The 26,725-nt window shown below is 41.0% G+C and overlaps 1 protein-coding gene across 1 annotated transcript in view; it reads right to left on the bottom strand.

Moving 5' to 3' along the window:
* Positions 1 to 26,725, bottom strand: part of bmp1a (bone morphogenetic protein 1a) — a 67,237-nt gene that overhangs the window by 14,922 nt on the left and 25,590 nt on the right. Inside the window, exons 4-15 of the mRNA XM_028578293.1 lie at positions 25,720 to 25,837; positions 20,743 to 20,921; positions 20,190 to 20,295; positions 9,974 to 10,098; positions 8,178 to 8,293; positions 7,932 to 8,034; positions 6,069 to 6,185; positions 5,507 to 5,652; positions 4,069 to 4,264; positions 3,699 to 3,824; positions 1,615 to 1,775; positions 352 to 532 (exon numbers count right to left, since the gene is read on the bottom strand). Of these exons, the coding sequence (XP_028434094.1) occupies positions 352 to 532; positions 1,615 to 1,775; positions 3,699 to 3,824; positions 4,069 to 4,264; positions 5,507 to 5,652; positions 6,069 to 6,185; positions 7,932 to 8,034; positions 8,178 to 8,293; positions 9,974 to 10,098; positions 20,190 to 20,295; positions 20,743 to 20,921; positions 25,720 to 25,837 (1,674 nt within the window). The remainder of the gene's footprint in view (positions 1 to 351; positions 533 to 1,614; positions 1,776 to 3,698; positions 3,825 to 4,068; positions 4,265 to 5,506; positions 5,653 to 6,068; positions 6,186 to 7,931; positions 8,035 to 8,177; positions 8,294 to 9,973; positions 10,099 to 20,189; positions 20,296 to 20,742; positions 20,922 to 25,719; positions 25,838 to 26,725) is intronic.

The following is a 26,725-nucleotide window of genomic DNA, read 5'->3' as shown; positions in this document are numbered from 1 at the left end:
TCTCATTTGCATAAAGTTGAATCCAGCCAACTTTATGCAAAAGAGGAGCTGACGAAAATCTTTTAACTGACCTTTGTCGATCTGAAATAAAAACAGATTCAGCAAATGCTGCATGGCCTATTTCTCGCTTAAAATGTTTTCAGAAACATGTTTCGGTGAACTATTTTCGTAAAATATGAGACTGTATTCCGAACGAGCCGCCATTAGGTTCGCTTTTGAAATGCCGGAGCAGCCAGCGCCACGTGACGCGTTTGTCCAATCGTATATACCCACTATACGTCTTCCAAAAAGCTAGGGAAAACACTGGTGACTGACTGAGAAGCTGTGCACATCACTGTCAAAAGGACCCACCTGAGAAGAACTGCGCTTTAAAGCCCTTTTTGGACACTGTGTTGTCGGATTTGAACTCAATGCGCATGTTGTTGTACTGGGAGGTGATTGCTTCTGGTTTCTCTGCCCCGCAGAACTTCCCATGCAGCCTTGAATCTGCTGACAGCCCACTGCGCACCTCCACGTAGTCGTACTTACAGACCTGAGCGGAGAAACAGAGCATGTGAAGAGGCTGGGACATTTTCATTTGGTTTTAAGAGGAGACACAACAGGCAAAAAATATCAGTTTTTAATATTAAGGGTTGGGCTATTTTGCTTGCATAACATGTCTTCTTTCAGACTAGAGGAGAAAAAACATCCAAAATACACATGTAGTTATTTATTTTACTACAATTTGTCTGTGTGTCTGTAAAATTGTCCTAAATTCAGCAAAATTTAGCATTAGATAATGCCTCATTTGCATATCTACACATGTACATTTCAGAAAACTTGTAATACAAAAAATAATTGTCTTAGTAATTAGGAAGTTTCATGGTGACATATGTTAGTTAAAAAGTTTTACCCTTTACACTAGTGTCTTTAAAATGTCTGAATTTTACAATCCATATCTTTAAAAGTTTTGTTCTCTGAGACTCTGAGCCAGAAATCTCCACTTCAATAGTTCTCACACCAAACCTTCCACTTTCATTCCTGTCTAGATTCTGTAGCTGCATCCACAGGGCTTTGTTCAGATATTATTCACAGCCTGGTTTACATAACATATATACCTTATACATGAAAACGTGGCGTAAATGTATTTTTTTTGTGGCTGTTGAGAGTATTTTCTGATTTATAGAGTGATAAAAATAGATATTGAAAATCCCCTCTAACAATGTCAACAAAATGAACTGGAATACTTTATGGCTTAATCTAGTATTCACATTTCTGTTCTGGAAATATATACAAATGAGCGCATATTTAGAAAGATAATGCCTAATTTGCATATTTAAACATAACATTTCCAAAAACTTGTAATACAAAAAAATTATGTTATAATTTAAGTAATAAATCGGGAAGTTTAACATCGATATTTTAGTTGAAATATTTTCCCCATTCACCCGTAGTGTCTCCCTTTAATTATGAAACACAAGGAGGAGAGGAAAAGTGTGTGCAATTAGGGAGAAAGAGAGAGAGAGAGAGAGAGAGAGAGAGAGAGAGAGAGAGAGAGAGAGAGAGAGAGAGAGAGAGAGAGAGAACACAGAACAAACCCACCCCGCGCCGATTCAAAATAAGCCCAGTGCTCACGTCATTGCCCTCAGTCTCGAAGACGTCAAAGAGCAGAGTGATGCGGTACTGTGTGGGGGCAACCAGCTGCCAGATGCAGTTCTTGTTCGGGGGGTACTCTCGGGGCCAACCCGGGCTGGTGATGGACCCGTTCAGCTTGGTGATGAAGCCACCGCAGGCGGCTGGACAGAGGACACAACATGGGTGGAGACAGTTTGAATGGAATTGAATTGAACTGAACGGAATTCAACGGATATGAATTTGAATGTTGAATGTATGTGTTTATTTCAGAAACACAACAGGTGAGATTAAAGCTATAGTGCGTAGTTTCTGTCTCCCCCATGAGGAATTCTAAGTAATGACAACAAAACTGTCGGCGCGTCCACATAACACAAGCGTGATTGCGCACCACCCCCACCCCTCCTCCACGCAGCTTGTAACCAAGGAGGACACGGAGGATTGCAAAAACATGATGGGCTCTTCAGAAGAGGTAAATGTTTGCTAGATTTTCCTGCACTAGAAGGTTGCCGGACACCACCATCTTCGGAACATAGTCACACTGAGAAATCCAGAGAGAGTTGTGTGGAGCTGATAGTCTTAATTAGCTTTGTAGCAACTCACTTGGCAACGGCTTGAATGTAACGGACGTTCATTAATATAAAAAAAAATACGTGCTAAAGCTTTAAGGAACCCCTAGGGGCTTATAGAAGGAATCTCACCTAAAAATGTATAATTCAGTTCAAAGTTTTATTGTCATATGCACAGTAAGGAAACATGTTTCCCTCTACCATGAAATTCTTCCTTTGTTTTCCACATAAGGCCAAACAATGTAAGATCTACAATATATACTACAAATATGCAAAATTAAACAATTTAAAAAGGCAGCAATTACCATTAAGAGTCCAAAAATCGACAAATTGAACACAAGTAAGCACTGAATAAAAAAAAAAAGAAGCATATTGTTGGCTACATAAAACAACAAAAGGCATAAAATAAATTACAAGAATATAGATAAAATGAGGATGTGTGGACAAGATCAAAAAGTTTATAGCTCGATGCAGATGTGCACACAAAAATAAATTATATCATCAAATGTTTCAAGAGGACTTGTTCCAAATGTTACGCTGCAAACCTCTCAGAAATTAAATTAAAAGCTCTGAAATGTCCTTTTGTGTCCGGAATAAACCCGATTACTGCCTGACCTGCCCGTGAGGACTCAGGCAAGCTTTGTATCAGTTACGCAATACACGCGTGTTAACAACTGGTGTTACCCCCCCCCCAACTGGCTATTTTTAGCTGAACTTATTACGTTATTAGATGCGGACATAGGTGAAATGTTGGAAGGGCAAAACTACAGTACTTTTTTTTTTATTTGCCATACAGATGTCAGGCACCAGTTTCTCTTTGTTTCTCTGTATGTAAATGCAGCTAATTTGCTTGTTTAATTTTTTATTTTTACGGCTCTATATTTTCTACAAAAGCTCAAACATCTAGGAGCTGCAAAGATGAATCGATTGGTTGTTGACTTTTAATTTAAATCGGCAACTATTTTGATAATCGAATAATCTGAAAAAATCCAGCCTTTTAAAATGTGAATATTTTCTAGTTTCTGTACTAAAAAACAAGACATTTGAGGACGTCATCTTGGGCTTTGGGAAACACTGATAGAAATTTTTCATAATTTTCTGACATTTTAGAGACCAAAGAACTAACCGATTAATCCAGAAAATAATCGACAATGAAAATAATGGTTACATTAGTTGTAGCCCTAAAAAAAAAAATCTACTGCATACGCTGAATATCAGTGCACGAAGCAAAGCTGTAGTGATAGCTGACTTTCTCTAGGGCCGGACAGCGGTCAACCAGATATTGTACAGCTTGTATTCTCAGAGTTAGGTCCTCAACAACAACATATCATTTGAGATAAAAAATAATGCTTGTGTTGATGTGACTCAATATTTTAAAAAGGTAGTTCCCGGCCAGCACAAGCATCACTCTTGGCATCTTTTCTGGTTTTAAAAATGACTGTACTTATTGTATTTGGATGGCTTACTGTGTAAAGTGTGTTAACATGTAAATGACATAGTGAGCAGGGCTGTACTTACCCTCACAGCTGCGCTTGTCAGCAGCCAGCTCATAGCCCGGGTCACAGGCACACTTGTAGCTGCCTAGTGTGTTGACACAGCGTTGCTCACAGCGACCGTTGTCCGGCTTGGAGCACTCATCCATCTCTGAAAACACAAAGATATGTTAGGACCCTTTTTGCCGGCCCCCCCAGGCATAACAAAAAATAAAACCCTCCAAAAACAACAGCGGAGCCAGGCAGAGAAACGGTGAAAAGTGAAATATCTGAAACAAACTTATACCGCTGTAATGTTTGAAAGATAACGACAGACAGAGGGTTTTGATTTGACATGTCAGAATAAACAGATGTTGCCATTCTCGCTAAAGAATTTACAACCCTTGACCTCTGACCTTTGAAGAAGTTGGCAGCAAAGCCGGCCTTGTTGACCGAACCATCTGAAACAAATTTCATCCACAGCTGGTTGGAGCTGGTTTTGATGTCGTCTGGCTTGTCGTAGCCACAGAAGCGTCCCAGTAGGGGACTGGTTTCAGAGTTTCCATCTCGCACTTCCAGGTAGTCATAGGCACAACTGTCATGTCTCTCAATCTGAGGGGGGGGTTCAGAGGGTGTGATGTTATTTGACGTTTATTTGGAGGATCTACGCCAAGGACCAATGAAGCTACCAAACAACAAACTATTTTTCTTTTAATGGGTCAGCTATCTTTATTCATCTCTTACTGGGATGTTCAGGATTGCTTTTAGCAAACAAGAGCACATTAATCAACATCAATGTAAATGTGTTGGGGTTAGCAAAACAGCTTATTTACACCCACAAGTCCCAACACAAAAATCTCCTTATTTCCATTTGTGAATGATATAAGCAATCAAAAAATGCATTTATATCGAGTATTAATGAAACATGATTAGTTAAGCACACATTAAGACAAGCTCTCATTATCTATTAATCGGCAGATTAATAATTTATTCATCTTGAAAAAGCCTTTTTTTTAACACCGAGCCGGGGGACTACAGACGAAAAATAGCCTTTGGGCTAATTGTGGCATTTTCAACCCATGTATAATCATGCGTTTTATTCGTTTGCACTGTCCTCTTTTTAAATAAACTGAATTGAATTAGTGTAGTAGTATAAATTACAAATAATAATGACAAATGCCCCTCACCAGAGAGCAAAGTGATCTCTTTAAATTGGGTTATTTGAGGACAGCAAATCAGTCAGACAAAAACATTTGACTTAAAGGTCCCATGGCATGAAAATGTCACTTTATGAGGTTTTTTAACATTAATATGCGTTCCCCCAGCCTGCCTATGGTCCCCCAGTGGCTAGAAATGGTGATAGGTGTAAACCGAGCCCTGGGTATCCTGCTCTGCCTTTGAGAAAATGAAAGCTCAGATGGGCCAATCTGGAATCTTCTCCTTATGAGGTCATAAGTCAAAGTGGCAGTTGGTCAAGGCCACACCCCCACCCTCCACCTTGCCCCCCCCCCTCATCCTAAATAGCTACAGACACAGAAATTATTATAAAGTATTAGGGGACCACTAAGGTCTATATAAAAGAGACTTCAGATACAGTATTAGGGGACCACTAAGGTCTATATAAAAGAGACTTCAGATACAGTATTAGGGGACCACTAAGGTCTATATAAAAGAGACTTCAGATACAGTATTAGGGGACCACTAAGGTCTATATAAAAGAGACTTCAGATACAGTATTAGGGGACCACTAAGGTCTATATAAAAGAGACTTCAGATACAGTATTAGGAGACCATTAAGGTCTATATAAAAGCATCCAAAGACCTTTAATAAATAACAAAGGACTGGTGTCTTACCTCAAAAGACTGAAAGGTAAGGCCGACGTGGTATCCCTGGGCTACAGTAACCTTCCACACGCACACTTTGTTGGGCCGGTAGTCATCGGGGTAGTTGGGGGACTGGATCTGACCGTTGTCTTTCTTCACCTCCCCACCACAGATGGCTGCATGGGACAGTAAAAACAATTAAAAAGACAATACTGAGCTCCCTTGATAGCAATATCATCAGCACTGCCCTTTGAGAAAAAAAAGGGGAAAAAAAAAACGTGTGCTTGCTGTTCTGATTTACGCAATGTGGATTAGCTGAAATGCCTCCACTAGCAGCTCCCCCCCCCACACACACAAACACAAATCATCCTTTTGCATGGCCTGGAAACAATGGAGCCGAGTGTGAAGGCCGGCCAAAAGTCTGATTAATGCAGCGTAAAGTGCCTGACACATCAGCAGTAGGGGAGCCAAAAGCTGTGGATATTACTGCAGCCTCTAGGCACATTGTTGGATGTGTGACCGGCCATGCTTTCAGTCAGCTGAGCGGCACGCTGGAATGGGGTGCAGCGAGGTCGGGGGAATTGGTGCTTACCTTCATAAACAGCAGAGAAACCTTTCCCCACCCAGTTACTGCTGCTGCGGAACTCAATCCACAGTCGGCTGTCGGTGGAGATGATTGGCTCAGGCAGCTTATCGCCACAGAAACGACCTGGGTGACAGGTGGAGACACACACACATGAACCGAGATCTGATTATCACGACACCTGCGATAAGATAAGATAAGCAAAGAGCTATAAGAATAAAACTACCTACAGAGAACCAACAACCCCATTATATATTAAACTAAAAACAATTCAAACAATGTTCAGAGCACAAATAATAAAAAATTGCCTAGTAGGATCCAGGGGCAGTTCCAACTGAGAGAGAACACACACAAATTGAGAGGAATCTGTATATTCAAAAAAACACCAATAAGAACAAAAATAAATAAATAAGATGAACCTTTATTGAACCACAAGATGAGAAATTCAGGATATCTCTGAAATTCCTCTACACAGCCCTTTACTGCATAGAAACTAAACACACGGTGATAGCATAGGAGGGAAAATAAGAGACAAAATTCAAAAACAGGATAAAAAATAGACAACAACTAAACAATAAGCATGTTTAATATATGGCAAATTCCTATACCGTATGTCCTAGGTATAGATGAAGTGGTCACATTGTACCTTTTTCACCCATCATAACTGCCTCTACCCTACAGTTTCTGTATATAACGTACATATTTCTTATATTTTAACACACGAAAAACCTGTGTTTAGTTATCACTACGGTAGTCCTTTTTCGTTCATGATGAACTGAATATCTTAGAATTTTGGACTATTGGTTGGACGAAATTATATTAAAGAAAGATCTTAGAGATGTCACCGCTTCGTGGTGGATTCATCGAGACAATTCAGATGAATCAGTTTAAGGGCAACTTTGTTTGTATTCAACCTGGACTCTATTAGCCCATGTTTGTGTGTCTGTAACACATTACATTACATGTCATTTAGCTGACACTTTTATCCAAAGCGACATACAATTGCTATTTATGTCAGAGTTCACACGCCTCTGGAGCTACTGTCCTGCTCAGGGACACATTGGTTGATGTATCGCAGTGGGAATTGAACCCAGATCTCCCACACCATAGGCATGTGTCATATCCACTGCGCCATCACCACCCTGCGCCATCACAAGACAGATGGGAATCTTTGAAATTGGTCCAGTTTTAAGTAAGAAACCAGCTACAACGTAACATTAATGGGCAACTGCGCACTTTCAGTTTCCATCCACTGAAAGTGCTGTTTTTGCCACTGACAGACTCAGATTATTATTCTAAGTGTCTGACAACATTATGGAAAGGATCCCTACAGAGATAGTTAAAGAGTAAGATCCTTTTTGTTTAACATGAAACAGAAAAATATCAACTATCAAAACGTCTTGGTTCATCCTTCCACTGTTCCAACAATCACCACTCTGGTTTGGATGAAATAAACCCTTAATTCACCCATTTACATGTGGAGATATGCTGGCTCTACACACGCTAAAAGTCCTGATTATTTACATGGAGTCTGGTGGAGTTTGGTGATGGCGATTTCGGGGCTGTTTCATGTTAAACAAAAAGGATCTTACTCTTTAACAAAAAGGTCTATCTCTGTAGGGATCCTTTCCATAATGTTGTCACATTAGACACTTAGAATAATAATCTGAGCCTGTCAGCGGTAAAAACAGAACTTTTAGTGGACGGAAACTGACGGTGCACATTTGCCCTTTAGGGTTGCAGCCCGGTTCCAGCTGCTAGTTCCAGCATTCTCGCTCAATACTGGACCAATTTCAAATATTTGTGTTCACTTTTCCTATGAATAAATCTTTAGTTGCGGCCCTATTGCAGCATATTCTTGTTCAAACTGACCTTTGAGAGGCGCCTTCCTCCAGTATCCATCTCGGATTTCCACATGGTCGTACCAACACAAGTGGCTCCTGTACAGATCCATGGAGGTGAAGTTCAGAATGATCTTAAAAGACCAAGAGAGCGGGATTACTGACACGGTTAAATAAATAAGTAAGTAACAGAGACACCACGTCAGTGAAAACAGTCAGTGCAGCTTGTTTTTCAGCCATCACAAAGTTAATCTGATGCTTTTTCATACGCTCATACCTTTTCCCCTGGTGTGACTGATATTCTCCAGATGCAGTGCATGTAGGCTGAGTATCCATTGGGGAAGCCAGGGGAGGAGAAGTTCCCGCTGCTGTCCTGCAGACTGTCCCCACATCCTGTGCACAAACACACGCATACCCGCACGTAAGGCCTGAGCCATGAGCATGATGCGCTGCCAATTAGCATCCGCGTGAAAACACCTTACACACTAATTCAAGCTACACACACACACACACATCAGCTCTAAAGTCAATCCCCTGAAAACCTCGCTGCAGAGACAGATGCTTGATTATAAGACCCAATGTGAAGTAAAGGGCAGCTCTTTTATGTTCAAAGGCACATCTGCTGATAATATTCGCTCCGCAACTCCACGCCTCACCCCCACCTACTCCAGATGATGATTACACAAAGGAAGAGGAGAGTGTGAGACACTTTCTCTGAGCATCGTCTGAAAATAAACCTGGCCCACTATAAATAACTAAGCCCTCCAGAGGACGTGATGCATTATGTACGCCTAAAAACAACCACCCTGAGTTTGACTGGCAAAACTAAAGTGTGCAAGTGTGCGAGGACTGATTCCAAAAACTGTGCACAGCCTCGCGGAACGACTGAGCCAGGCTCATGCCAAGTGGGGGAAAGATGGGTTTAATTAAGATAGAAGAGAGGAAATGACCGAGAGTAGATTGTATCTTCAAATGTCCATCTTGAGAACTGTGCATGCATTCATTATTACTCAGTGTTATCTTTACCTCGGGCTGCGTTCTGAAGGAGTAAGGAAAACATCCACCCCCCCATCCCCCCGCTTCGCCTGACTGTTCACATTCATTGCTTCCCTTGAAGTTTGTGTGTAAGCAATAAAACGAGGAGCCCTGAGCTATATGTTGTGTGTAATAATGCTTGGCAGAGGTTTGTCCGTACTAAGCTATTAACAAGCGCTGAGGCCCACACCGGGGATGACAAACCCTCCCAGGAATGCCGCATCAATGGGAGATTTGTGGGACATTTCTAAGATTTCTTTTTTTCTTTTTTCCCAAGAACATGTGGGGACTCACCACCTCATCCCCCGCGATATGAGTCACATCATCCAGTCAGTTTCTTCCTTGCGTAAAGACAGAGACTTGCACAGACACATATGATCCATTTAAGGTTGAAATTTCCAGTTCGGCACTGAAAACCGCAGCGCTTGGTCCAGCTCTGGTGACCATCACTATGTTTATTCATCGAGCTTTAAAGCGAGGCTGACAGCTCAGCTATCCTGGCCCGACCTGCAATTAACTGTCTGACATCAAATCTGTTCAGCAGAAGGCCGTTCTCAACGTACATCTGTTAATGCTATAAATTATGTTTACTTCAACAGGGTTAAATCCTCTCTCCATCCTTCCTGGAATCATAAACAAGGCGAGGGCTTTGGGAAAAAATTGCCAGGATTATGCAACTGTGCTCGGTTTTACAATGCCCGGTGCTGCGATGTGCGGACATGAGCCTTGTTCCCAACAATCGTTTTTAATCATTGTCTTTTCTCGCGACCAGCTGTTCTTTTGCGTCTATCTGGGAAGAAGCGATGACAAACTTCCTGTCCCGGGGCAGTGTTTAAACTCCTCCCATCTTGGGAGTCTCGGACGCTGCAGCCAAGGGAAGGAACCATACCACATCAATAGTAAATGCTCGGCTATTTCCACACAGGAGGAGCTGCAGACCTCTCTCTCGCAGGGCTATGTTACACACACGTGCAAAAATAGGAAGAAAAAAAAAAAAAGAAAACCCATAGCAGACAGCATCTGTGATTTTGGTCTTACTGGAGCATTTGTAGAGTTTGCGTGCCTGTGCGATATCCCCTTTGCTCAGTCTGGTTCTCTGGCCAATGGGTGGTCGCACTCCGTTCACATCGTAGCGTGGCAGGATGGTGTCCAGGAAGATGCCTCTGTAATTCAGCAAGAGAGACGGCTGTTAATGTTGCATGAAACCCAGACGGCATGCACATGTATAACTATTCCAACATGCACGCATGCCACGAAACATGTTTGCTCAAGAATTAAGTGACTTACCATCGAACACTGCAGTTCAATCACTGTCAAAATTATTATTACCCGTTTCTAAAGGATTTGAGACTGCTAAATGCCATGATGGAAAGGAGTACTGCCAGTCTTGGCTAAGCCAAATGTGGCTGTTTTGTAGAAAGATACAGCAAAACCAACAGTCATACAAGACGGGCACGGAGAGCTCATTTTCACATTCCCTTCGGATAGGCTTTATTGTGAACCTGGAAACTCAGAACAAGGGATGTAACAATACGCCCAACTCACGTTTCGAATCACGATTTAAAGTTCACAAAACACTTTTCTCAGGATTTTTTTTTTTAACAGAATTAACAGAATGAGCTGCAGACAAATGACTGTTACATGCCAGAAAAAAACATTTCTTTATTTCTATAAACTGCAAAACAACAGATGCGTCCTCTTATCAAAAGTGCAACTGAAATTGTATTTTAAATTAAATAATAAAAATGTAAATAGAAAATGAATTAAAAATTTTTTTTTTAAATAAATCCCACATCAAAATAACGGAATGAATAGAAAAAAAACCTCTTCAAACTAAGAAGACATAGTAACGTCTGAAGTCAAATAAGCGTAATCAAAATTAGATTACCCCCTAGGCTGTTTAAAAATTACATCACAAATTATTTTTTTGCCTAACCGGTTGTAATCTTGTAATAATTTTTTAACCCATTCACGATACATTGCTACTCAAAACACTTATGCATTTGCTACTATGAAATGTCTAAATTAGAGATGTTCCGATACTGGAGCCATTTCCAGTAGTGCTTAAAATGCTATTATAGGTATGCGAGTCAATGCACTGATCCATTTCCATGTAATTTAGCGCCCCAAAAACTACTTTAAAGTAGTTAATTTATGTTGACTGTGAAACTAGATAATGGAAGAAAGTTCAACAATAATAGCAATCATATCTTATCCATACAGGGTTAGTAGTGTACAGCTGTTAAAGCGCACTGGTATCAGATCGGTACTCGCCATCGGCCGATACGCAAGGCAGTTATTGGAATTGTAACCTGACGCGCCAGATGGTTTGTTAACACAGAACTAGGGATAGACCGATTATTGGCCCTGGACGATTATCGGGCCGTTTTTTGGCATGAGATGTATGTTTTGTATGTTACAACAAAACAAAATAATGGTGGAACAGAACAGTAAGTACAGGAAAATTGTTTTCCCACTGCTGTCTCACTTGACACTTTGCTAGTTTATCATCTCCATTTTTCTCTCTAAGCATTGGCGAGCAACGGCCTGGCTCCCCTGGCCGTTCCCATGGTGACATGCCTATCAACGCCAGGCATGTGCAAACAGAGCAGCCTGAGCTAACAGTTTAGACTCTGCCTGCCCGTCTGCCCGTCTGCCCGTCTGTCTGTCTGTGAGCTTCCAGGAGCCCGTATGCTGGCTGTCGGTGAAAAAAACGCCACTGCAGCCGGTGTCAGAGCACACAAAGGGCACACTGGCAGGTCTCTATTTGACTTGGCATCGCTCCATGCACTATTGCTTAAAAAAATATCTCTGGAGCAAAAAGGAGGGGGGCCGGCACAGTCGTGGTTCGGGTTACTGGTAACACACCCCAGACAAAAAGCTTGGGGATCAGCCCTGCTTGTCCCCAGGAGACACAGCAAAACATCAAACCAAGCCATGAAATCTTCTCAACAAGAGGCCCCGGCTTCCCACGGTGATTTACTGTAAAACACCGAGCAAACACACCGGCTAATAATGGGGTTACAAAGAAGGACACTGGCACAGGTGAATCAGCCAATCAGCGCTCAGGAAATGCTTGGAATGACTTGTGAAAAGCTAACAGGAGCCCCTTGTCTGCTAAAAGACAGCTCTGTAAGACATTCCTCTCTCATGTCTTAACAGTCTTATTGATCAACACAGTTCCATCAATTAGGAAAGCAACAGTCGAGAGTCGGAGTAAAAAAGGAACAGGGCGGATTACCCGACATAAACAGGGCAGGGCTGCTGCATTGTGCAGCGGGCTGCAGTGCATACCACAAATTTAGAGGATCATGAGGTTTAGTCCAAATCTTGACAGCAACTAAATGGATATCCTGTTTTTAAGTGCTGAGCTGACTGAAATCCAATATGAGATAAAACCGCCCTCTAAAAAACACTTTTCTTCTTTTCTTTTTGAAACCTTCAGGTTCCCGTAGACCTAAAATCCCACAAGAGAGATGAAGTAAAAGAAGTTTTGGAGAATAAAGTTTCATACCAGATGTCATTATATGATTTTGATAATCTGTTCATTCTTTTAAACCAATGCAAGGATAAACAGAAATACCGTAAAAAAAAAGAAAAGAAAATGTTTGACTAAATCAAAAAACAGATAGATAGATAGATAGATAGATAGATAGATAGATAGATAGATAGATAGATAGATAGATAGATAGATATATAGATAACTTAGTTTTTTATTTTGACAAGAAAAAACTGAAAAACATCTTTTTCAATCTTTCATTTTTGGTTTAAAATGGAAAAAAACATGGTATTTTGGTTTATGCTTTAATTGGTTTAAAGCTTTAGTGTGTAACTTTTTAATATTAATGTACGTCCGTTACATTCAAGCCATTGCCAAATGAGTTACTGCAAAGCTAATTAAGACTATCAGCTCCACACAACTCTCTCTGTTTCTCTCAGTATGGCTATGTTCAGAAGATTGTGTCGTCCGGTGACTTTCTGAAGAGTCCATCATGTTTTTTTAATCCTCCGTGTCCTCCTTGGCTACTAGCAACTGCGTGGAGGAGGGGTGGGGGCGCGTGCGCGATCACGTATGGCTTGTATCATGTGGACGAGCCGACAGTTTTGTTGTCATTACTTAGAATTCCTCATGGGGGCGACAGAAACTACGCACTATGGGCCCTATCTTGCACTCACAATTGCCTTTGTACACCAACGCATGTCAGTAAATTAGGGAATGTATTTGCGCTCCTGGGGCGGTTCAGCAAAAAGAAGAGGCGTGTTCAGGCACAAACGTTCCCTGGTGCTATTTTGCAGTTTCAGAAAACAATTCCGCCACTGACCAGGAAAAACCTGGTCTAAAGTCTAAAGTCAGTGGTGCTAGTCTAAAGTCAGTGGCGCGTTATTCAGATGCTATTTTAGGGGCGCATGCTTGGCCATAATGTAGCGTGTGCACAACGCGCATACACCTTGCTTCCCTCATCTACACGGACGCAGCAGTTCCCATTTTTGCAAACCATACACAATTACAAAGAAAAATATTACTGAAAATGCGTTTCAGGTGTTTGGATAGATCAGGAGCACTTTACAGTACAGTCCTCAAAAAGTCGCAGCATTCTTTGTGGCTTGTTGTGTTTTACACAACATTTCCATGAATCATGAATGTATGAAATCATTCATCATTCATCATGAATCATGGATGTGTTGATGACATAAATGAGGAAATATTAGAGGACTTAAGGAGACGTGATGTTGAACTACGGTGGGATTGGACATTCCGGGGGAATCTGGCCGGGAGTGGCATAATGCGCGATGGGCTCCTGGTGGAGCGGGTGGACGGAGATGGAGTGGGGGGAAGAGGAAGAGGCAACAGGAGCAGTACAATACTAAACAAAAAATGTAACCAAATCAACTTACGCAAAAGATGGTGCAATATTTTATTTTATTTCATTCTGTGTTACGTTGATTCTCGACATTCAGTTTGGATGCACGGGGTCACACAGGCAGTTTTGTGCTTTGGCCTACACCCAGCCACAGCCTTCGTTTAGACAAAGTTTCCCTCTCTGCTTACCAGAATCTGTTTGCCACAAGCGCATGGCAGTTGACTTTAGAAGAGGCCTTTACACTGGGAGAGTAACAGGGCATGGGAAAGATGGTGGTTGAGTAAATGAAGAGATAGATAGATAGATAGATAGATAGATAGATAGATAGATAGATAGATAGATAGATAGATAGATAGATAGATATATATACATATATACAGCTGATATACAGGGCCAAGTAAGAACTAAAGGACAGCCAGCAGCTGGTTCTCGTATCAGAGTCGCTAGGGATGATCAAAGTCTGGGTTACCTCGCTTTTTGCTTTGACTCACGTGTGCCCAGTGGTGGAATGTAACTGGAAAGTACATTTACCCAAGTACTGTACTCAAGTACAAATTTGAGGTACTTGTACTTTACTTTCTACATTTCAGAGAGAAATATTGTACTTTTTACTCTATTACATTAATCTGACAGCTTTAGTTACTAGTTACTTTACAAATTCTGCACAGAAAACACATGTAGTTTATAAAATCCAATGTATTATTATAAATTAAACTACCCAACGATATTGCGGCCTAAAAGTACATCTGATATTGGGCGCCTGGGTAGCTCACCTGGTAGAGCGTGCGCCCATATATAGAGGTTTAGTCCTCGACGCAGCGCCCATGGGTTTGACTCTGCCCTGCGGGCCTTTGCGGTCATTCTCCCTCTCTCTCCCCTTTAATGTCTTTAGCTGTCGTATATAAAAGGCCTAAAATGCCTCCAAAAAAATCTTTAAATCATCTGACATAACTAGCCGATTGAACACTTGACGGAACTGTTTTGATCATTTCCAGTTTCTCAAATGTGAGGATTTTTCTGCATTAAGTGCTTTTACTTTTAATACTTTAAGTACATTTTCCTGATGATACTTTAATACTAATACTTAAGTAACATTTTCACTGCAGGAATATTACTTGTAACAGAGCATTTTTTTTACAGTGTGGTATTAGTACTTTTAACTTAAGTAAAGGATCTAAATAATACTTCTTCCAGGACTGCGTGTGCCCATAGATCACATCACACCCACTCTGGCTTAGTGAAAGCTGCCAAAACTACTCCTGCTATAGATACAACATTGCATAGTTGAAGTGACCTGCAGCTGTCTGAAAGGTTCCTAAATTTGTTTATCTATGCAATAGAGGTGAGGGTCAAAATGCAGTTTACATCCACAAAAGTGAAGTTACATCCTGCCCATGGCAGCAGAAGGTAACCATAATATTTACACGACTCTATGTAAAGTTTGGTTGTCACAGCTTACGAACTGATTTAATGTACATGGACAGGTTGTCAAAAAAAGCCACTTTGCAGTGAGCGTAGCGATGCTTTTGTAATAACAAATGATCACTCAGAAGCTGAATCTGAGTCAACTTCTCCCAAGAGGTCTTATTTTTGGCTTCGCAGTCACCCAGCTGGTAAATAAGACTTTGTATTAACCACAGCCTAAGATGAGTATGAGTGCCATGAGGATTTTATTTAGTAAGATCTTTGCCTCTGACGCCACAACACCCCTGTGTATTGCTGAATGCAGCACCACACCTGGAAAAGCTTCCTGTAACATCTGACAGGGAGTTGGGAATGAGGTCAGCTGGTGACAAAATAAAGTGTTAGTAAGTGTGGTTACACGTTATTTGAAGGTATCAACATAAGAGTGACATGACACTGTCATGAATGTGTCATAAACATTATAAATAAGTCATAAACCTTTATGACATAATGCTTCTTTTAGTAAGTGTCGGTTTTTGTCATGACAAATTATGGTTAGGGTTAGGATTAGGGTTAGGGTTCATGTGTCATGACATGTCATGACAGATGTCACTCTTATGTAGATATAAAACACATGTAGTTTATAAAATACAATGTATTATTATAAGTTAAACTACCCAACGATATAGCGTCATATAAAAGTACATCTGAAATCAGACGCCTGGGTAGCTCACCTGGTAGAGCGCGCGCCCATATATAGAGGTTTACTCCTCAATGCAGCGCCCGTGGGTTCGACTCTGCCCTGCGGCCCTTTGCTGTCATTCTTCCTCTCTCTCCCCTTTCATGTCTAATATAAATAAAGGCCTAAAATTCCCCCAAAAAATCTTTAAATCATCAATCATGATTAGCTGATTGAACACTTGACGGAACAGTTTTGATCATTTCCAGTTTCTAAAATGTGAGGATTTTTTTCTGGCTGATACTTATATACTAATACTTAAGTAACATTTTAAAGTGTTACCGTAAGTGTGACTATAGAGCTGGGTACTGAACTTCAATACTTTTAGGCACCAACCGAATTGCCTCCATAGTATCCAAAAATGCCTTTGTCATTCAATGCCATATTTCAATAATAAGGATCCAAATAAGGAACTCTGGTTTGAAATCATCTGGGATATTTATTCAATGGAAAAGTTGACGTACCAACTAAAACGCAAAAGGACATATTCATGACAAGAACTGGAGAAACTGGATTGAATAAATGAAAAGTGGTGCCAACAAATAATTGACAATGACTATTCACATGCCTGAAATGCCCCTGAAAATGTTTGTGTTTATGTTGGTTCCATATTGAAATTGTAATGGAAATAAATGATTTGGATGTACGGTTCGTACATGATGTTAACTAAAACTGAAAATAAATCAGTTTTAGTCAACGTCAGTGAGCCAATAAGCACGCAGCATGCTTGTAACAAGGTCTAATAAGGTTTGCGATTGGCTGTCTAACGTTAGACATCGTAGTCATTCAGGAAAAACTCTATGATACGTACAAAAGCGGGGCTCACGTGTGTTTGTTGTTTAGAGCTGCAAAGATTAATTGATTACCGTATTTTCCGGACTATAAGTCGCACTTTTTTTCCTACTTTGGCTGGTCCTGCGACTTATAGTCAGGTGCGACCTATATATCAAAATATATATAATTTAACATCTACAGCCGCGAGAGGGCGCTCTAGGCTTGTGACAACCAGAACGCTCCTCGTAAAGACAACTGAGAAAGAAAAGAGATAACAAACTGCAGGTAGTGAAATATGCAGCCGAAAACGGTAATCGAGCAGCAGAAAGAGAGTTTGAAATGAGGGAGAAACTTATGAGGGAGACTGGCGAAAAGGTGACTCTTACTGCAATGAAGAAAACAAAGAAAGCTAATCGGCTAATCGTGGGCTGAAAGCAAGATGGCCAGAGGAGGAGGAACGAGTCGGGAGGGGCTCGTTCACGGTGCAGCTTCGTCTCCACGCCTTTTAATACCTCCATGCTCCACGCCCTGCTAGCTAGTTGTTCTGTGTGCTATTGTATAGTTCAATAACTGTTAATGTGTTACGTTAACATACCGGACACCTACCGTATTCAGCGTATTGTTCTGTGTGCTATTGTGTAGTTGAATAACTCTTGTATTTATATTCTAAATAAATGCGACTTATAGTCCGGTGCGACTTATATATGTTTTTTTTCTCTTCATGACGCATTTTTTGACTGATGCGACTTATACTCCGGAGCGACTTATAGTCCGAAAAATACGGTAGTTGTCAACTATTAAATTAATCGCAAACTATTTTGATAATCGATTCATCGGTTTGAGTCATTTTTTTATGAAAAAAAAAATGGTTTCCAGCTTGTTAAATGTCAATCTTTTCTAGTTCCTTCTCTCCTCTGTGACAGTAAACTGAATATGTTTGAGTTGGGGACAAAACAAGACATTTGAGGATGTCATCTTGGGCTTTGGGAAACACTGATCCACATTTTTCACCATTTTCTGATATTTTAAAGACCAAACAACTAATCCATTAATCGAGAAAATAATCAACAGATTAATCGACAAAGAAAATAATCGTTAGTTGCAGCCCTAGTGTTGTTGTTTATCATTTATACATTTTATAAAATTGGTATCGGAAAACCAATTTTACCATACCAATAAAATTATCGAACCAACCAATATAATATGTTTTGAACCATTCCCAGCCCTAAGTGTGAAACATTAACACTTATGCTTTTACAAACCAGACTTTCTCTATGCAACATGTTTCCATTATACAACTAAGTCAACACCAAATTTGGTTCCATTTGGGTCTCCACGGTTATTTACCAAGTGTCCAAAGTATAACGTTGCACAAATCTAGAGTCATGTGAATGTGTTTACTGAGCCTGGGGAGCTTTAGACATTTGGCAGAACCTTTCCTTCATATGGGGGAAAACACAAGGGGAAACATTAATTGAGACGATAAAATGTCCGCTCCTCCATTCCTTACCGTATGAAGGTGATTATTAGCGGTTGGCCTAAACTGTGCTAGGAGTGCAGACGACATTTAGTAGCGAGGCATGTATTATAACACCTGAGTGCTATGAAGGGGCTTTGCAGTAGACATAGGAAAGAAATCTGTGAGTCCCTGCAGTAGCCTAGAGTGAAAATAATGCAACTAATCACCAGAGCCCCTTCAGGAGCCTTTAGGAGCATAATTAGGTGGTTCATGGTGTGAAAGCAAAACTTTTACAAGAAGCTTCACAAAGCCCTGAAAGTGGTGCACAGACATTTTGTCATGATTAAGCAGGGCTACTGTTGCTGGGCTAGCTCAGCCCCCGGACTGATGCTGCTTTACTGGGGCCGCTGCAAACGCAGCAGGAACCGAACAGAGGAACCTTAATTTGAACAGGCTGTAGGAAGGAGCTGTGCATTCATTTTATACAGAAATCAACATCCATCGGCTATAGATTGCTCTGGTACAGGGTTTTTCCTGCATAGAGGAATTTTTGGTCAATTTTCACAGTCAGTCTTGCTACAACTTGCTACAACTTACTTCATTCATTCAATATTTTATGACCCTTAGTATTTCCATTACAGCAACAAGCTATTTCATCTTGTCCAAATATTACATAAATCACATTAGTGCTCTTTTCAGTCTCCCTTAAGCAATTGTTAAAAAGAAAAAAAAAGTACAGCCAAAAGAAACCTAGACCAGAGGAGGAGAGTCCTTGGTTCAAAAAAGCAGCTTTTTGTAAGAGCTACTTTATAAATATCAACTAAAGACCCACCTTCTCCCAAGAAACCAGTTTCTATCTCTGTGCACTTGAACTCAAACAGCGAGGAAACAATTCAGATCCAAGACAGACATTCAAAGAACAGTGAGCCTTTTCTAAACTCAATGCCCTCAGGCTACATGCAAGGGATTTATTATTGGGGAGAATTAAGTTCCATTGTTCTCTTCAGGAATCCTGCCACATTACTCAGCAGCAGCCCAGAGACACAGACTTGGTGCATTACAGATCCATATAAGAGCAGAAATGGAAAATAAACATAATGGGTTAAAAGGTTGCGGCAGAATGGGAAACAACGATAGACTGTAAAAATAGTGGACGTAGCAGCAGTGACGTCACCCATTGGTTTGTGGACTGCCGTTTTGAAGCCTTGAGTTTGGCAATATGGCCGACGCCATCTAGTTTTCTTGCAACCGTTTCAATGGCGCTGTGCAAAGCTAAACACTTAAGATGTAAAGTTGCTAATTTTTAATCCTTCTGAAGCAAGCTGTAAACGCAGATCTCTGGGTACTAACGCCATTCATCTGCATGTAGAGCTGAACAGAAAATCTGCAAAGTTATAAGCTAACGCTAGCGGTATCTAGCTAGCTTGGTTGGCAGAAGGTTGAACAAGACCAACACCAAAATGTTTCAATTAACTTTGATGTAGTAAAAGATCATGGTGAGAGGGTCAAGGTTTAAGATGAAAACATGGACAACACCCAAAAACAAGTTGAGGTCTATTTTAATGTCCACAGAGTTAGCATGGTTAGCATTGCTAAGCCTCTGTCCTAAATGACAGGTCCTAAAGCCTCCCCTGCTTTGTCGTCCATTTTAAAATAAATGGGACCATCATTTTCAAAACGAACATCATGCTGTGTTGAAGAAGACTTGAAACTAGCGATTGAGACCATAAACTCATTATGAAAATGTTTACCGAGGTAATAAATCAAGTGAAAAGTAGGGTCACTTGCTTATTGACTTCTACAAAAACAGACTTCTTTTTGGGAGCCAGTAGAGTCACCCCCTGCTGGAAATTTAATTTAATGCAGGTTTGAGGCCCTTCAGCATTGGCTGCACTTTTCAGGCCCGGAAGCTTCGTCTATTATATTTACAGTCTATGAAAGCAGCTTCCTCTGACGTGATCAAGACTAGTTTTCATGTCTGAGGGGGAAAAGAGTGCAACTTGGCTTGGGTCCTACCTGGAGAATGTATTCCTGGCATAGTGCATGATACTGTCAAAGTCATAGACTTCTCCCAAAGAGTCCACCTCCCCCGGCTCCATCTTCAAGAAGTTATACTCTTGTCCTGTGAAATGAAAAAAGCACAGTTGAAATATGAAGCCGAGTCATAATGTGCAACCTTATGTATGTATGCATTTTATGTCAAAGGGGAATACAGCTTTACTCGTTCGGATAATGAGGCTACAAATACAAGACACAGGCGATATACTACAGTGATATTTGTAAGCATTTTAGGATGTTTCAACATTTGATATTTCACAGATATAGGTTTGAAAAGCTGGCCTGGATACTGACTGTCACGATCAGTTGTTTATATGCCGTTGACCAGTTCTATAAACACTTGAAGGTTGAGGATGAGCGTATCCCACCCCTGGTGTGTTTTTTTCTGTTTTTACCATCTTAGCCCAGACTTTCTGTGTGTACAAATGTTTGTTACTTTTATTATTTTGTCTCTTTTACTGCATCTTTTCCAACATTATTGCTGAGGGATCGCTAAGACCTGGACTCCTACCTGGTTGAATGTTGTCCCTGATAATGCTGACGTGTTCGTCTCGGTCGGGCCGCGTGTGTTCGTGCCAGAATCCAATCACGTGACCCAACTCGTGCACCACAATGCCAAACTTGTCGCAGTTTTTCCCGATGGATATGGCCTGAGGGCCCCCTCCACGACGTCCCACATAGGAGCAACACCTGTGAATCAGCAGCCAGACACACAGAGAGGCAGTGTTAACAAAGCCAAAATATAAATCCTAAAACACACTCAACTACATACATTAGAAAAAAAACGTTAGGAATAAGGATGAATTAACATGGACATTCATGGGAAGATATGATTGGAAAAGTAACCTGATTAGATATGTTAATACACCCTCTCAGAAACCCCACTATGATGGGAATCCTCCTATATGTCGGAGGAACTGTGGTAACACAACATGCAAGTCTCGCATCACCACGCCTACCTCCAAAGCGCTGCGGGGGAGGGTCTAGCTAGTCCATACAGCATTCCGGGTTGAGAGAAAAACTCAGGTTTAAAGGTTTATTGGCGTTTCTTTAAACCAATCACAATCGTCTTGGGCGGCAATACGCGCCGGACACAATGACGAATGCAAAATTGCCTCGGGAAGAAACTTGTTTTGGTGCAACACGTGCTTGTTCAAAAGTTGTTTTAGTCATGAAAGAGAAAACTCAGATTGGACCGATAGTCTAGCTAGCTGTCTGGATTTACCCTTTAGAGATCTGAGGAGCTGTTAACCATAGTCCTCGTAAATTGACCGGAGTTTAGAACGCCAACATTTCCGGCGGCACGTGAACAATCCCGGAAATTAAGAATCGTCGATATGGAGTACCAACATGCAAACTACTAGCATGGCTGCTTCTTAAGTCTCTTATTTGATATCTCCATCTATCTATGTCTCTGTCTCAAAGTTCTTATTCCTGCCCAGAGGAGCTAGGATGGAGGAGGGATCTCTGAGGAGCTATGAGCGAGGATACACAAAAGCAGCCTTCCTGGAAGGAGTGCAGCTGAAACCGGTTGCTAACTCTGCCCAGAAGAAGGACATCTCATCCCTTAAAAAACACTTGTTTCCTATCTCCTCACATGATTTCCTCGCTTTGCTCCCATGGATGGATGAACGTCACAATAAACATTTACAATATGGAAAAGATAACAGCATTTGTCAATCATAAATTGGAGAAATTTTATGCACACTGGGAAGGAAAAAAATGGATTCACTATGTAATGCCCCGCAGGACTGCTTTTGTTTTCACAGATCATTATGTTATTATTATTATGTTGTAGGGAAAAGGCTACTCCCTAACTAGTCATAGTTTTCTTCAATTTTATTATACTTCCTTGTGTTGGTATATATTTGTACTTTTGAAAGGGGCAATTGTCAGGTCATCAGATGTCAGTAAAGTGGGCACACACAGTAGCTAAGCTATATGCTGTGGAAATGTTTGACACTAAATGCAACACAAAAACAACAACTTTATGAACAAACTCTATGCTTTTGCAAATAAAAAAATAAAAAATCACTAACAAGCAAGTGGAAACTACAGAGAGGCCAAAAAAGAAATCATGTTCCCCAGGAGAAAAGAAGGAATGTGTCTCTGGCTCTTTCCTCGCTCCTATATTAACATGCTCTGTGCATATATAACGGAGCTCGTAATAAGAGCGACATTATCTCAACAACCTCTGGTCCGTTTTACAGGAGAGCTGTACGAGGCGACCCGTCATCCACACACACAGCAGCGACATTCATTCATGCGTCTGCCAAAGCAAGTGCTGAGAGGGACGGTGGGAGCTGGCTGGCTGCAGCGCTCCGTCTCAGCGTGACATGAAAGGTTCAGTGTGGGAGTCTGGGTACACATCACGGCCCTGTGGGCCAGACAGCCGCTCTCTAATTACTGTGAGCCAGGCCAGGCTCTCCTGAGATACGCCTTGAACTTTGCACAGGGCAGATGGGGGCCTGCTGAATATGCAGCAGAGCTGAGCGTTCCCACTGCTAACCGCGGTGGATAATGTCATCCCTGTTGCTCCAGAGGCCAGTTACCAAACTAAAAATGGCTATCAACGGTTGGCTGAAGAAAAAAAAAAAAACTCCACTCAACTTCATGAGCTGCATCCGTTTTGTTTTTTCTTTCTCTCATCTCCAGAGCCGGTTACGTTTAAGTTAGTCTATATACACTACGTTCCACTTCCGGGATTGCTCCATTGCCGCCGTTTTTTTTCCGGCCGGATGTCCCACACCTTCAGCTTTCCCTCGTTGGCGTTCTTAACTCCGTAGGATTTCTGAGGACTATGGTTAACTGCTCCTCAGATCTCTGCAGGGTAAATCCAGACAGCTAGCTAGACTATCTGTCCAATCTGAGTTTTCTCTTGCACGACTAAAACAACTTTTGAACGTTTACACGTTCCACCAAAACTAGTTCCTTCCCGAGGCTATTTTGCAGAGGCACCGTGGCTCCGTCCGGCGCTTAGCGCTGCCCAAGTCTAGTGATTGGTTTAAAGAAATGTCAATAAACCAGAGCATGATTTTCTGTGTGGACTAGCTAGACCCTCCTCCGCAGCGCTGTGAAGGAAGGTCTGGCAATGAGAGACTAAACATGTAAGTTAATACTGAATTGGATGTCTACCTCTTTTTTTTTCGTTCATAAAAAGGGAGTCAATCAAGCTAGCAGCACAGGGAAGTGGAGAGAGGTGTGTTTGATTTGACTAAGAGTTAAATGTATAGATTTTATTGTAAATACAGATGTTTATTAATCAGTCATTTTCTTTGTGTTTGCTTCCATTTTCACGGTTCTATGACTTCAATGATTAAAAGGAAATCTGCACCAGTTAGAGACTCTCTGCCATTCTTTTAGATTACCAAGCGCTGCTACACTGTTGCTCCAGAGACCAACTACCAAAATAAAAATGGCTATCAACAGTTGGCTGGAAAAATAGCTCAGCTTCACGAGCTGCATCCGCTTTCCGTTAAGCTGTTTGTGTTGAACGAAACATATCAGTGGGAGAGGTACATTGTGTGTAATTACATAATGGTTTAAGTCTGTGTGAGGTTTAAACATGGGAACATTTTTAGGTTTGTCTGCTGGGAATCTCTCTAACGTCTCCCAGCAGACCTCTTTTCCCTCAAAAATCTCAAATTAATAGGTTCCACTGGTCTGTGTTCCCAACAGCAGCAAGTGCTTTAATTTAAAAAAATATTTAATAATTTAATAAAAGAGCCCTGCACGGCCAAACAGGTTGTTAATAGTCGCTAAGCAACAACAAGAGCCACAACCAGCACTTCCCCTTGAGTATCTGATTCACAAGAAACACTGAGCCGAACTTCAGTGACTACAGTACGTTTACATGCACATAATATTCCAGTGTTGCTCTTATTCCAAAAAATAATATTCCCACTAAGCTGGGTCAGCGTTGTGATGTTTGTGCATGTTCAAAAACCTGTTGCTATCAAAGTCTTTTATAATGTTTAAAAGTAGCTGTGTTTCTCCTTCTTTTCTTTTGGCCACGCATCTCTACCATAGCGCTGCAAACGGTTGGCTGCTTAGTTTGTGTACAACAACCATAGCAACGCACACAGCTGACCTGTAAACGGGCAAGAGGCCGTAAACTGTCACAAACTGCAGTAAAAACCCTGATTGAGACGCAGATTCTGAATGTGCTGTATGCATGTCCAAAGAATGCTTCTAAAACCCGAAAAGTATTGGCATATCCCACATTTGTTATGCCTACCATACACTAGAAGACTCTGAAAAGATTTTGAAAAGACTCCATCTCACATCTAAAGACAATCTGTCATAATGTCACTGAGTTTTTAGTCACAGACTAGAATAATTTGCAAAGACTGGGGATCTTGCAGGGTCACAGTTTGCAAGATTTTGATTCCACTTCACTAACAAGACTTGAAACTTACCATAATATCAAACATGTTTGATTTTGTCGGAGCGCCAAGACGGCAAAGACTGACTTCAACTGACGGCTTATACTGAGTTTTATGACCACCTTACACCAAGTGATTGAGACGACGGGAGCGCTTCCCAACTCTAGCAAGACTCTCGTGATTTCATTCTGATTTTGGAAAAAACAGAGGAATCGCTTGAGAAGTCCTTTGGTGTAAGGTCGGCATTAAAGCTATAGTGCGTAGTTTCTGTCTCCCCCATGAGGAATTCAAAGTAATGACTACAACACTGTCGCTGCATCCACATGATACAAGCCTTCAGTGATCACGCGCCACCCCCACGCAGTTGCTAGAAGCCAAGGAGGACACGGAGGATTAAAAAAAACATGATGGACTCTTCCGAAGAGGTCATTATCTTCACTCGAGTTTCTGCGTGGGAAAGTCACCGGACGCCACAATCTTCTGAACATAGTCATACTGAGAAATCCAGAGAGAGTTGTGTGGAGCGGATAGTCTTAATTAACTTTGTAGCAACTCATTTGGCAACAGCTTGAATGTAACATTAAATGACGTTCATTAATATAAAAAAGTTACGCACTAAAGCTTTAATTGGAAAATGCTATATCCGGAAAAAGGCCTTATTCTGAATATCTAAACGGAATACGCTGTTTACATGACCTGTATCAAATTCGGAATATTGTCATATTTGGAATAATAGTGGAAAATTACTGTGCAAGTACACATACTCAGGGTTATGGAGGAAATCTCTCTCTTGAAAGCAATTCCGTACACCATGTTTGACACAAGTGATCAGTGACTGATGGCAGTGTGAAGACGAGGCACAGGAAAGCGTTCCTGGCCACTGAACAGCCGTCTCTTTTAGGACTGGTAGGGGGCTGAAATAACAACTCACACAGAGACTGTGATCAGAGAGGATGAACAATGGTGAAAAGGCTGCTTGAGCAGGAAAGCAAGGAAAAGTACTTAGGCGCTAAATAATTAGGCGAAAGATACCGACGGCTCAGCAGAGCACAGGCTGAGCATTCAGTTCCGTCACGTGGGAGCTAGAAACACGAGCCACTCACCCACATGGTCGGTAGGTGAAGACAATATAGCTCTCCTCCTGTGTCCTCTCAATGAAAGTCACGCAGGTGTGCTTCTCCCAGTGGCGCATGGCTTGGCGGAATATCGCCCGCTGGCTGCCTGAATAGGACGACAGAGAGGATGAGATCAGTGGAGCTGACAGAAACACACTCACACACATTTTATAGAAAAAGTGGAGAAGAATGGAAACAGCTGGAAACAGAGTTAGATAGAGAGTTACTGGAAATGAAGTCATGCAACATCATAATGTAAACCGTTACGTTTTTCATAATCTTGTATTTATCATGTAAAAGCTGCACTGCTTGTTTTGCTTTTTGAACAATTATAGGAACTTTTTGACTGTATGACTGATGGTGATTATCAGTTTTATGTTCATTTAAGAAAAAAATACAAAGTTATATGATAATAAAGAGGCATGGTTTACTTGTGTTATTACATTATCTGGGTCACATAACAGTGATATAACCAAAAAAAGTTTCCTGGGATTCATTCAAAACTTTGTTATTTGTTATTTATAAAAGTAATACATAAATAGATATTTTTAAATTTGACCGAAAGAGACAATTATATTGTTAATCGCAATTATTCCTGAGACAATTAATTGTATGGTAAGATTTGGAATTGTTACAGTTCTAGCCTCAATACTTGATTTTCTGCAGACACATCACATTACACCATGTACATAACTTGTGAAACTGTGTAATGATATTAAATGACCTGTAATAGCAAACGAGACTAACGGTGAAAAGAACGCTATTTTTATATATGCCCGGGTCCGATTTTTTCCACAAAGTCACAAAATGATTTACGGCAGGTAGACGGCGCTACAGAGCACACGTTCTGACGGGTCACAGATTTCGGCTGAACAAGCCTATGTGAGTATGGTAAGGTAAAAGGTAGCAGGAGATTTCTTTATATAGGCCTAATTGTGTTTAAATTTTATTTTAGAAGTTATCTGTTGTAGTTATGGCTGAAACTGGGGCAGGA

This window comes from Perca flavescens, chromosome 5 (genome assembly GCF_004354835.1).
Source record: "Perca flavescens isolate YP-PL-M2 chromosome 5, PFLA_1.0, whole genome shotgun sequence".
Lineage (NCBI taxonomy): Eukaryota > Metazoa > Chordata > Actinopteri > Perciformes > Percidae > Perca > Perca flavescens.
This window is presented reverse-complemented; position numbering and strand designations above follow the sequence as displayed.